Raw genomic sequence first — 13,103 nt, 5'->3', positions numbered from 1 at the left:
AACTACCTATCTGTGAGGCTGTACTACACAAAATGCTTAATTCAAATGTTCCCCATCTTAAAGCTGCTCACCAAAGTAATGTTTTAAATTGGTGTGAAATGACAAGGTAGCCTAATTGAGGTGAAACTATTGCTTTTGTATGTGTTCAGATCTCCCCACCATTGTAATTACCGTTATGCTGTAATGTCTGCTGCAAGTGGTACTTTAATAGGATTATTAGTCAGTTGAATTTTGTTGTCACTTAGATGTCATGCATTTTTGGTGCAAACTGCATTAAATATTCAGCATGTTTACATCAGCCAGGGTAGTTTATAGTAGGGATAGGCGATTAATGAATTTTATTGAGTGAGTTTATTTATCAGTATTTTTTTTTCATTTATTCATTTTCTGAACCGCTTATCCTCACTAGGGTGGCGGGTGTGCCGGAGCCTATCCCAGTCAACTGTGGGTGAGAGGCGGGGTACACCCTGAATTGGTCGCCAGCCAATGGCAGGGCACATATAAACAAACAACCATTCACACTCACATTCACACCTATGGGCAATTTAGAGTCCTCAGTTAACCTATCATGCATGTTTTTGGGATGCGGGAGGAAAACCGGAGTACCCGGAAAAAAAATCCCACGCAGGCACGGGGAGAACATGCAAACATCACACAGGCGTGGCGGGATTTGAACCCCAATGAGGCCGATGTGCTAACGAGTCGCCCACCGTACCGCCAATTATTATTTTTTTAAGAATATTTTTATTTTTTAGGGGCTTTCACAGTTCACAGCGCGTCCCCACCTTCGTGCACTGCTTGCACTAACAATATGGCTGCAGACTGGAGCTACTTTACAAAAGCACAATCAGTGTTGGCAAATTAGTGACTTTTGGGGCCCTGTTGAACAACTATTTTTCAAAAAAGCGACTAGAGACTGTATTTCACATTAAGACACAGACAACAGCGGAATCATATTCATTGTGTGTTCCATATGACAGGAAAGAGCAGAGCCCAGTGGAAGGCAATTGCGCTGAACATTTCCAAAGACATGGTGACTATTCATGTTGCAATAGCAGGGATTTATCAACATTTTTGAAAACGTTTGACCCGAAGTATGGGCTTCCAAGCTGCAAATATTTTGCCAAGGTCACATGCTTCACCTGCACAATCTATATACATGAGAAAAGACCATGAGAGAATTGGATGGGGTGCGTTGTTACTCTTCAATCTATGCTGTTTGACAGCTCATTTTAGAATGCTAAATTGTAGAACATTTAAAATTTTAATTTATTAAAGATTGTGTTTACATACATGTTTTTATGAAAGGGAATTCTTTTTACAAGAGGAATTTCGTGTGGAATTTCATGCAAATTATTGCTTGGAAAACAAACACAAAAAATAAACGGTTGTTTGGTATCAGAAGAAATGAAGCGAATCCCAGTAGGAAGAAGAAAAACAAAGCAAAAGTAGTTTTAAAAAATTCATTATTTGCTTTTTATACAAGGGGTGTGACGAATATCGCCGACTGCCCAAAAAGACAGAAGGTCTAAACGTTCCTTCAAAGGACAAAATGGGACGTCAGGCATACCAGCACACGCCATTCTCCCTTCTCAAGACAAAGAGAAGTTACTCAGCAATCCGGACCCCCTGCTGGGTACAATGACCAAAAGACAAAAGATCTGGACTAACTTAATTAACAATAGCTTGATAAGTCAGATCTTGCAAAGCCACAAACTGGTGGATCAAAGACAATTCGTCCCTTTTGAAGGTTCCGTTATCAACAACAACAAGAGGACCCCTGTGGTGACCCCCGGACAAGGGATCTCTTTAGAGTTACTGAACAATGAAGCAACAGCACCCCTAAGAGGGGAATCTTGGGACTGACAAACTGTTGATGGATTTTGTATTTGTATTTTGTACTCGTATTTTGGTGTGTTTTCTTATATTGCAGAAGATAAAATGTGATTTTATTACTGATGCCTGTTAAGCTATGTGCTCCTTGTTCCCTGGCATTGCTTCTCTCTTTTATGAACAAATATATGTAAGGATATAGTATTAGGGTGGCGATGAAGATAATAAGTTTGAAATTACACAATAAGTCATGTTTAGATTCAAATGAACGACAGTTATTTTCCATACCTCAAGACAAGGTAAAAATTATGAGCTAAGCGTGAGCTATGAGAGAAAGTTGAGTCACCCCAAATTCTTTTTCAAGAAAATTAGCACACAAAGAAACTTTCGTGCCCACTACAAACACGGGTGGGCCACCCCTCCCATTTGTGTTTGTCTCCCAGGAAGTTTAAAAGGAGAAGCTCTCGGTCCGCTTCTATAGAAGCTCTTGTTCTACTCTGGTTCCTGACCTCTCGGGGTGATAGGTTTTGACCTGAAACCAGCCCCAAATTTCCTTTTCTTTGTATTTTTATCTTTTATTTTTCCCCGCCACATTTTTGTAACTTTCTCCCATCTCTCGACTGCATCTCCGGAGCTCAGCCACAATGATCTTTGGGTTCTTCTTTAACTCTCTCACCAAGGCTCTTCTCCCCCGATTGCTCAGTTTGGACGGACGGTCACCTCTAGGAAGGGTTCTGGTCGTCCTAAACGTCTTCCATTTAAGGATTATGGAGGCCACTGTGCTCTTAGGAACCTTAAGTGCAGCAGACGTTTTTTTGTAACGTTGGCCTTGCCACAATTGTCTCTGAGCTCTTCAGGCAGTTCCTTTGACCTTATGATTCTCATTTGCTCTGATATGCACTGTGAGCTGTAAGGTCTTATATAGACAGGTGTCTGTCTTTCCTAATCAAGTCCAATCAGGATAATCAAACACAGCTGGACTCCAATGAAGGTTTAGAACCAACGCAAGGATGATCAGAAGAAATGGACAGCACCCGAGTTAAATGTAAGAGTGTCAGAGCAAAGGGTCTAAATACTTACCCAAATGCTTTTGAGTACATACATGGTGTTTTTTTTTTCTATAGCAGCTCTTGTTCTGCTCTGGTTCCTGAACTCTTGGGTGCTAGGTTTTGACCTAGGTTTCAGCCCCAAATTTCTTTTTCTTTGTATTTTTATCTTTTATTTTTCCCTGCTACATTTTTGAGTCTGTGCCGCTGGCTGGCGTTACATAACGTCGTCACCGAGCAATTCTTGGCCTTAAAGACCAAAGTGGAACCTCGGTTTTGGCCAAACCACTGGCTACCCAAGTGCCGAGATTTTTCCGCACAGGAGCCGCTTGCTCCCAAAAAGAGCCACGGCGGTGTGACCCGCCTAACCAGCCAGACCTCGGCACAACTGGTCCCAGAAAATAGATTTTTGGCAAAGCTGAACTTTCTTCTTCCTTCAAGTCGGCGCTCAGGGCGAGCTTCCTCCTCATGGCGCGCAACATCCTTGGCCATTGATTCAAACTGGGAGTCAAACTTTGCTATTCACCAAATTAAGTGCAAATTGATGCATCATATATCGGGATTAATATTACGATTGGGAAATTGGCCCATGAAAGTACTTAGGAATGGTTCACGTTCGACAGGCCGTCACCCTGTGTCGTATCAGGTTTGCCTCCCCTCTAAGTAGAATATAGATTTTCCTCCCTTTTCCCTTTGATGGCATTTTCCTCTATACTTAGAAATTAAACCAGACAAAATACGTGGAATGTGCTCTTTGTGTTTCTTGAATCAAAGATTTGAACCTCCAATGTCGGAGACTTACTGAAATCATATTACTGTAGCAACCCTACAGAAACAACTGATTTATTGAGGTTTTGTGGTTGCTTGGACCTGTTCATAACAAACAAAGCTACATGGGTCCCCTTTTTAACGATAAAGATAATATACTATGTAATGCCAACACTTAATTTCACTTCATCTGACAAGTGGCCATGGGACGTACTGCTGGTAGTCCCTTTTGTGATCATACAACAAGTTAAGTCCATTTATGAATAACCAATTCACGCGACAGGGGCATATTCTCCCTTAGGCTTATTAAGTCCAAAAAGGCGCGCAGTTCCTCGCTTCTCTAACTGCGCCCATACTGCCATCCACTTAATTCTATAATTAGCAAACCGTCTGGCCATTTACGCACTCTGGGTGGAGTAAACCTGAAGTGTGGGCGTTCCTTCTCATATCTGGCCGACTGCTCATTCTGCCAAAGACTGAAGATCGTTTCCTCATCCGCACTCCAGTGGCTGTAATAAGTCTAGCACCACGATTAAGTGAAACATCATAGTGCACGTTTTGATTTGCTCCTGTCCTCCGACGGCTAGTGACAGCCCAGCGGGTGACTCATGCTGATGGTGCGGGAGACACCTGGCTCATATTATACGCTCACCGACTGCCCAACGCCCGTGACTGTGTCCCTAACACATTACGCCAATCAACAGCCTGATTTCGACGTATTATGTCATATTAATTGGCGAAGACAAATTCAGCGCCAGCAGACTATTTTGCATGCACCTGCAAGGGTCATTTTCGCTTCAAACATGCTGCATGGTGGCTTGGAGTTTGTCTGAAAGTGCTGCTCACGACAACTGCAGTCAACCTAATGGCCCGATGGTGTTAGATTTGGCGTTATGTTGTTTTAATTTGATCTATGTCATCGTCGGTCGTGAAATCCATTTAAGTGACGTGCCGCTCGTGTGGCGCTAATATATGGGAGACAGTGTGCAAGCCAGGTGCGTAAAAAGAAGACTTCCCCACCAACAGGAGAATATGGCCCTAGGTGAATAGGGAATAATTGGAAATCTGAGTTTTGTGGAAATGAAAGAAATTTGAATTCATCCCTTGTTTCTATCATTTGTTTTTCCCAGCCTGAGGTGTTAGTAACAAGAAGAGAATAGGGGACTGATGCTTTTTATTACCTGAAACATTGGAAAAACATGAAACCTGGTGAAATGATTTTTTTTTTTTTTTATGATATTCCATTCTGACGTCTTGATCCATTTGTGAGAAATGAACTCTAAAGCCAACAGCAGTTGAATTTTCAGCTTTTGTTTTTGTTGAAAATGATTAAAGGCACAAACTTTGAGCCGACATTTGTTTTTTTTTCCTCCAGAATTTGTAGTTAATTCATTATTAAGTAACATCTTGCACAGTGCTTTTGCATTGTCTTATTACTAGGGGAAGGATACAAACGCGATATTATTATACATAAATACTAGTGATTTAATGTTGCATATTTCATATTTTACGTATTAAGCCGCCCATTTCTGTCTCTTAGGTGTTATATGCTCCCCAGCCCAGGGATCGCTTCACCGCTCCCGCCTTCATGCACAGAGACCGCTTCAGCCGCTTCCAGCCTACCTATCCGTACCTGCAACACCAGATTGACCTTCCGCCCACCATCTCGTTGTCAGATGGCGAGGAGCCCCCGCCGTACCAGGGGCCCTGCACCTTGCAGCTTCGTGACCCCGAACAGCAGATGGAGCTCAATCGAGAATCAGTGAGGGCGCCACCTAACCGGACCATCTACGACAGTGACTTGATCGACATGGGGGGAGGCGGAGTGGCGGGGGGAGGGGGGAGCGGGCCAAGGCCACCGAGCAGTAACTCGGGCATCAGCGTGGCCAACTGTGGTATCCACGGGCGCATGGAAGCTCCCCCGCCCGCATACAGTGAAGTGATTGGCCAATACCCCGGCTCAACGTTTTTTCTTCACCAGCAAAGCAATAACTTGAGGGTGGGAGAGTCCGGGGTGCCCGGAAGCAGGATGATCCAGCAGCAGAGCCAATCAGAAAGCACAATAGTACCTTCCAAGGCGAAGGATGGCCAACCGGAGGACCTGGTGTGAGCAGGACCACCTGAAGACCTCCGGAACACTCACAACCTTGAGGTGTCTCTCACTCTCTTTCTCTGTCCACACTCCCATGCACAAAAATATCAACTTTAAGCTACTACAAATCAAGGAAAGATAGGAAGTACGTTTTGATTTAGTTTCTTTCTCTTTCTGATATTAGTAACTGGTCAGCGAATCACTGCTGGGGCAGGATTATGCTGTGCATGGAGTCTTGTTTGTCTTCAACAGAAAAAGATATAGGACACAGATTGAAACATTTTTGGAATCCTCCCTTATCCCCGCTGGTGGCAACCTTATCCCGAGGGATAGAGGATGATGTTTCTTTCTTTTTTTTTTTTTTTTGGTTCCACTTTTTCGGACCAGAATCTGTGCACAATGACTGGACTGAGAATCAAAGGACCTAAACAAAGCAAGTGACTCACACACACACTCAAATCTTAGTGCCAAGGTTCACGAGGAAGCGAAACACGGGGATAGGAAAAAAGACAGACTTTTGAAAAATAGAAGTTATCTAAAAGTTGCACTATCTTTTTGTTGTTAAAGAGGGAAATTCTATGTTTAATTTAGTTTTCTGTCTCACAAATGGACCGAGTGACTGAACTTTAGCTCCAGTTCATGAGCAAAAGTATTATAAGCTTATGTCCTCCCTCCTTTGAAACGTTGAGAAATATTTGTACCCCAGCCTACGACATCTCGGTCTGCTTTCACCACAGGCACAATGAGAACTCTGCAATGCTTCATTTCTGTGTGATACACTTCAACCAGTGAGAGGAGTACGTGAATTGTGATCAGCAGCTGGGTGGACAAATAATAATAATAATAATAATAATAATGTTCCCTTCCTCTCAAACATTGGGATCTGCCCCGCAACATGCTGTGGGACATTCTCTTCTTGGAAATCCAACCAGCTGCCTTGATTTCAAGTTAAGAATGGCATTCGCTTTTGGTCCAACCATCCAAATGATCAAAGGTCCCGTGCCGTCAGTTTTTTATTTTTGTTTTCCCCAGTCTATGATGTCGCTTTATCAGGTTGGCAAGATCATTTGGGTTGGAAATGCACAGGATGCCCTTTTTTCAAGCTATTCTAACTTGTCTTTTACGCCTGGCAATCAAAACAGCCGGGCTTCTCATTAATATTCGATATGTAAATAAGCTTTGGTCTGATTGGATCGCTGTTATTCTGAATTTAAATATGGAAAACAGCTTTGCTTTGATCGGCTGGCAACTATTTCAGGGTGTACCCCGCCTACGCCCAAAGTCAGCTGAGCCTAGGCGCGAGCACACCCTCAACTCTAGTGAGGCTAAGCGGTTCGGAAAATGGATGGATGGTCCTTGGCGATATCACGGCATCTTGTGACGGCCAACCGTTCACAGTGACATCGCGGTTGTATCCTTCAACATTTTGGCAACGATGATCGCAAGCTTCGCTATTTCAGCCGCACTTACATGATAAATATAGTTAAGTATTGTTGTAAAACACAACGCATAGCGACTGTATTTGTATGGCTTGGCAGCGAGCTGAGCCTCACCTCACTTAAAATCCGGAAATGCCGTATTGCCATTCAGGTTAGTTGAGTGGGTGGTTACTTGAATAATTAGTAACTTTCTACATCACAAACACGTGGAAATCTGATCCGGCCGTTTATTGCATTTTGCATTCAATGGACGAACCGCATAGATGTCGGACTTAAACCATGTCACAGACTCATTTTGTTAAATGTTAGGCATAAAAGAGTAAGAACAATTGGATTTTGATGGCATGGAACCTTTAACACCACATTGTACAACACCCTTATAGATATCCAACTCCTTAAATGCTTGAATTTTAACATTAGGATAAATACATCAATTTCAGTATATGAAAAATGACCTATATTAATGTTCACAAAAGTGACCTTTATCTGCACCAAAATTACAGTAGTACTTTTTTCAAACAAACAAATACTGTATGTGGCCATGAAAGCCCTCCTTCTAACTGTCCACCCAGCTGTCTGCACATAGCAGATTCCCACCTCCTGTTTCCTGTGTCAAGCCCCCCACCCCACCCCCCACCCCACCCCCACCACCCACCCCCAAGAGTGCATTCTGAACGAATGCTGCCATGACACTGGTGGAAAAGAAAAGCTCCACTCATCTTCATATCTCTACAACCACACGATGGCCAATCAAACCAAGACGACACATAACGAAGCTTCCTGCATACATCAGGATTGAGTTCAAACAGTCTGTGGTCGAAGTCCAAGGGCTATGGGAGGGCTCCTTTTTTATAAGAGGAGAACGAACTTCTTGAAAATCTCGCCTTTTTCTCTGCTCATTGTTGCCTTCTTCCCTACCCTTGTGCTGTTTTCTTTACCTTGTTTTCATTGGAAACCAATGTCCCCTGCCTACTCCTTCCTCTCCTCCACCTTTTTTTTTTTTTTTTTTGTGTCCTTTGGCAACCACTCATCTTCATCTTCCTTCAATCCATGTGTAGAAAATAATGCTGAGTCTGCCAAACCCCTTTAAAATGGAGACTGGATCACTGTGCTCGTCCAGTCGTCTGCTTCCTTCTGGCTGCGTCGTGTGTGTGTTTGTTGGTGAGACCATTTAGCAACCCAGGAAAGCACTTAAACGTGTCTGCTGAAGCAAAGTGTGCGCATGTGCCCGCGCGCATCTGTGCACATGCTTGTGTGTTTCTGACTGCTTTGTCTGAATTTCGACATTCAAGGACATTTGGCACTTGTCCACATTAGCACAGAATTAATGATGCCTTCATTAGAATTCAGAGTGTCTCTTTACAGAGCCAGAGATGCATGATGGGAGCGATTATAGCTAAATAAAATAAAGAATGCATGCCGCAGTCTAATCCAGACTATAGGTTCTACTTGTCATCGATGAAGTATCCTACACTACATGCTTGTTCTAAGCTTGCTTTGTTTTGTCGTTCCCCAGAGAACAACATTTCTTTTTAATTTCTTCCATTTCAGTGTCCACGACACATGAAACGGGCTCAAGCGGAAAATCTTCGAGATGTGAGCCTCACCTGGGGCTTCCCGACTCCAATATCGACACTTTTGTTTTTTAGCATAGCCCTGAAAATCCCGTTTTAGAATATCAACACTTTCTTTACCCTTAGGGACAAGTTATTGTATGTCGAAAGAATGGAACCGAAATATCCAGCTCACAAGATCAAATAAACTACAGTGGTTTCTCTGTTTGGTATCCTTTAGGCTGCCGCACGCCAAACGATGTAGCCGAACCCAACTGAATTCTTGCGCAGTGTGCGGGGTTCCCCAACTATTTTCATGAGTGGCGATTCAAAATTGACTTGTAGTTGCGCGATGTTTAAACATCGCAGATTACAGCCAATCAGAATGCACGTAAGCTTTGACGTACGTTAAAAACCCATTTCCGGGTTTTAGGCGAGCGAGACCCAGCTGGCTGCTGCCAAGCCATACAAATACAGCATATAAAGTATTCATATATTGTCTTTTACAACAATACTTAACTAGATTTGTAATTTGTAGTGCACCTGTTGATGAAATAGCGACGTTTGCAGTCTTTGTCGCCAAAATGGACGCGAGTGGGTTGTACAGCACCGGATATATTCAAGTGAACGGGAGCGACCTGAGGCTTTCATTGAATCCGCAGCCTCTTTGAAGCAACCCGCTTCTTCCTTAAGTATTACGATATCTTTTTATAGTTTAATAAATGTGCTAAAGGACAATATACTGTATGTGCATCCTCAAAATCCGATACAGGCTGGCCCTTCAGGGCGTCCATATATCAAATCGCTCTATGTGCAGGTGTGAGTCGCCAACAGTCTTTTTATTGATTAAAAATTGCTTTCTTTTTCTTTGCGATGCTCTGGTCCAATCGGATTTGGCCACATCACGCGGTGTGCGGCGGGCCTAGTGTAGTCTCAGCGCTGCCGCGCAAACTAGTTCCTTGCCCGCAGTTTGTCACCTCAACACGTCTGTCTGCACTGTCCTAAACTGAGGAGCCCATGCGTAGGATTGTGATGTAGTGTGGAATTGGGGTGAATTCTGCTCATTTTTCTATTGTTGCGCCCTTTTATATCACCGCACACAGCACATATTCAAAGGTATCAGCATGGCGGCCTTAATGAACTGAGAGTTCAAGTTATGCTAAAGTGCTAAATGCTCACACATGGCATCAGTTTGAATGAAGGCCATCGCATTCTGTTCGTCTGTGTGTGTGTGTGTGTGTGTGTGTGTGTGTGTGTGTGTGTGTGCATTGCTGCTGCTATTGCTGCTACTGCTAATTTTATCGCTACTGCTGCTTTTCGAGCCGCCCATCCCCTCCCTTTGCCCATCTGTTCCCTCAATCCATCAAAACGTGACAGAGAAGTCTGCAGTCAAAAGTTTCCATATTGGGACCAAAATTGAACTCACATGAGAGGAAGGAAATGGCATCTATCATTTTCACAATAAGGTGATTTTGTTGTTGGCGCAATAGTCCCAATAGTCCTTTGACTTGGGGGAGCCGCTTCAATGTTAATTTGTTTTGCTCAGTCTACTTGGTCATGGCTTGTAAATGGAGGATACAAAGATTAACTTTGTTTTCTACAAGGAGGTTTGCATGTTACAATGATGTGAGTTTTTCAAAAAAAGGTGCCTAATGTTCGTGTTTGAGCAGACCACGTCAGTCCAACTGCTGCTTTGAAATCTTTACAGCTGCTTTATAGAGGGTGCTTCAATAGAAATATTGCAAATGTTAGCCAATTGACCAACACCAGTAAGCATGCTGATTCTCATCCAAATGTGGCCTCAGTGTACAGCAGGGTACATTTACGTTTTATTAGAATTTCAGCCTGAATGTGACCATACATGGAACACGGTTCACCTCTGCAGATCATGACCCAACATTGAACGTTTTGTTCCCAAGTACAAGCGCCATTCAGCCCCTCCACAGTAAAGCAACTGGAACCATTTCAACCAGTATGTTGACGTGCGTGTGTGTCTGTGTGTGTGTGCGTGCGTGCGTGCGTGCGTGCGTGGAGCAGACATAGGAACCCACTTGCACTCAAAAAGCTCCCACCTTCGTTGTGCCTCACTTCCAACGGTGCTTTTTCAGTAGTCTGTCTTTTGTTTGTAAGGTGCTGTATATAACTTGAATATATATTATGCACATATCCTACCCAATGGGTAGACCACCACAAAAATGTTGTGAATAATGTAAAATATTGTATAGAAAATATAAATCTTAAGAAGGCAGCATCGAATTTGTAAAGGCCTACAAGTAAAAAATGTGCTTTGTCTTCGAATGTGGTTAAAGCGCAAAATTTGCTCACTCACAATAATTTACGATAAATAGTAGTGTAGTAGGATAAGGATGAGATGGATCAGGACTTTTACACTTGTCGCCATTATTTGGTTACTGGCCGTCAGTTTTATAAAAGCCACGAACGACTAACAAATATATAGTCAACACATCTTTGAAAAGAACAAAAAAAAAAAGAAGCATTTACGACGTACACACGCTTAGTTACGTATTCTACAACCTCAGCCAGACCACGTTAAGCTTCTTTTCAACTCGCATTGTTCAACGTCGATCTATATGAAACATGTCGAGAAGTCCGACGCCCACCGCATTTGGAGGAATCCGGTTTGTTTGTACCCATAATACTGTATGCGTCTGTCAGTAACTAAGGCGAAATGGAGTGCACCACTAAAACACTTGCAGTCGAAAGAAGAACATGACATGAGAAAAGGAACGTTAAGCTACATCCACGCAAACCTTTGCAACTCATCCAGGCAGCGTTATTCTGCTCAATATAGCATTGGCATTGGAAAGAGGAGTTCAGTACTTTCAGAAAAGATTCTCAATTGATGATTCATTTTCCTCACAATTGATCAAGGAAATGTAGTCAAATGCCCATCCTTAGTCTATGTTACTTGAAAATTTGTATATCTACCAAAGTAAAAACTGAAGAGATACGAAACTCTGCTTAAAGCATTTTATCTCCATGACATGATCATCTGCTAGTAATCACCAGATTGTCTAACAAGAATGCTATCTAAGGCAAATGGTCACGCTCTTGTATGTGTTTGTCTGTGTACTCGGAAGCAGTGTGAAAGAAAACAGTAAAATTGCAGATAAATCATTTAAGTGTATTTTTTTTTTACATGATGTTGTTAAAGTGGCACAGTATATTTGAGCAAAGTCTTGTGTTGTTTAATCTGCAGTCATTTATTTCCAGACGTATTGAAAAATACTCCACTGTACAATAATCGCAGAGCATGTTCATTCTTCTTTATGTACATAGCAATGTGCCATTTCCTCTTCTAAGCACCAAATAAGTGGCAGTTGTCTCTATTGTTAAACTCTGGATAAAGTGCTGTTAGCACTCCTCATTCTTAAAATACCTATTTTTTCTGTTGTTTTTTTTTTTTGTTTTGTTTCCTGCACTAGCTTGAAGAACTAACTTTGATTCAGACTGATTTTTGTTTAATTCTCTGTGCAGCACGATTTGCTTACTTGCTTTTAATTAGAAGTCTGGTGTCAAGCGCTGACGAGTTGTTGTTTCATGGAGAATAATGTCCAAAATATCTCATTTCGTCGTTAGCTGTCATGACGGTTACTATAGGACTGCTTCCATCATGGGTTTAGCATCATTGGTTTGCTTTATTTACAAAAAATACCTTCTTGTTTCCACACCTTACCCCCTCTCTGCGTGTGTGGAAGTACATGCACACACAGTCACGTGCACACACACTTAAACAGAGGGGGTAAAAATGTTGTGTATCTTTTTTTTTTTTTTTTTTTTATTTAAGCAATTGTGATGTTCTAGGTTTTAGGCCTAAGGTCTGTTATTGCAATACTTTTACAAAAAAGATGGGGGAAAAAACGAAAAAAATGTTGCTCCAAGTGCTGTTGTAGTAAAAAGAATTTATGTTTGTAATCATGCTGTAGTCAAACTACAGTGTAAAATGAATAAAACTTTCAAAGTGGCTAATTGTGTGTGTGTTCTCTCTGTATTTTTTTTAATTTGTGTTATGGTTGTGAATGCTGCCCTTTTCAGTAAAACTTGTTAGAAATAAATTAATCTTTGCACAGATACACCAAAGCTAAGCAAATCACAATCCAATTCTCAGGGAGGAGTTCTAATACATATAAGAGTTTTGCATAATAAATGTTAATTGTTCACACAGGGAATCTACCGTAAAGCCCTCTTTGCACTTTGTGGATGCAGATGAGCTGGAGCCAATCCCAGCTGACTGGGTGAGAGGCGGGGAACACCCTAGACTGGTTGCTAGTCAGTTGCAAGGCAAACCAACATTCACCCCAATGGACAATTTTGAGTCGTCTGTGAACGTGTTTGGATTCAAAATTCTCAC

The 13,103-nt window shown here is 42.2% G+C and overlaps 1 protein-coding gene across 7 annotated transcripts in view; it reads left to right on the top strand.

Annotated features, from left to right (window-relative positions):
* The window catches only part of LOC133479539 (low-density lipoprotein receptor class A domain-containing protein 4-like), a 263,673-nt gene extending 250,957 nt beyond the window's left edge, over window positions 1–12,716 (top strand). For all 7 annotated transcript variants that reach the window (XM_061776671.1, XM_061776670.1, XM_061776668.1 and 4 more), the window contains one exon: window positions 5,188–12,716. In XM_061776671.1, coding sequence (XP_061632655.1) covers window positions 5,188–5,757 — 570 coding nt within the window. In that variant the 3' untranslated portion in view covers window positions 5,758–12,716. The remainder of the gene's footprint in view (window positions 1–5,187) is intronic.
* The last annotated feature ends 387 nt before the right edge of the window (window positions 12,717–13,103 follow it).

This window comes from Phyllopteryx taeniolatus, chromosome 6, assembly GCF_024500385.1.
Source record: "Phyllopteryx taeniolatus isolate TA_2022b chromosome 6, UOR_Ptae_1.2, whole genome shotgun sequence".
Classification (NCBI taxonomy): Eukaryota; Metazoa; Chordata; class Actinopteri; order Syngnathiformes; family Syngnathidae; genus Phyllopteryx; species Phyllopteryx taeniolatus.
This window is presented reverse-complemented; position numbering and strand designations above follow the sequence as displayed.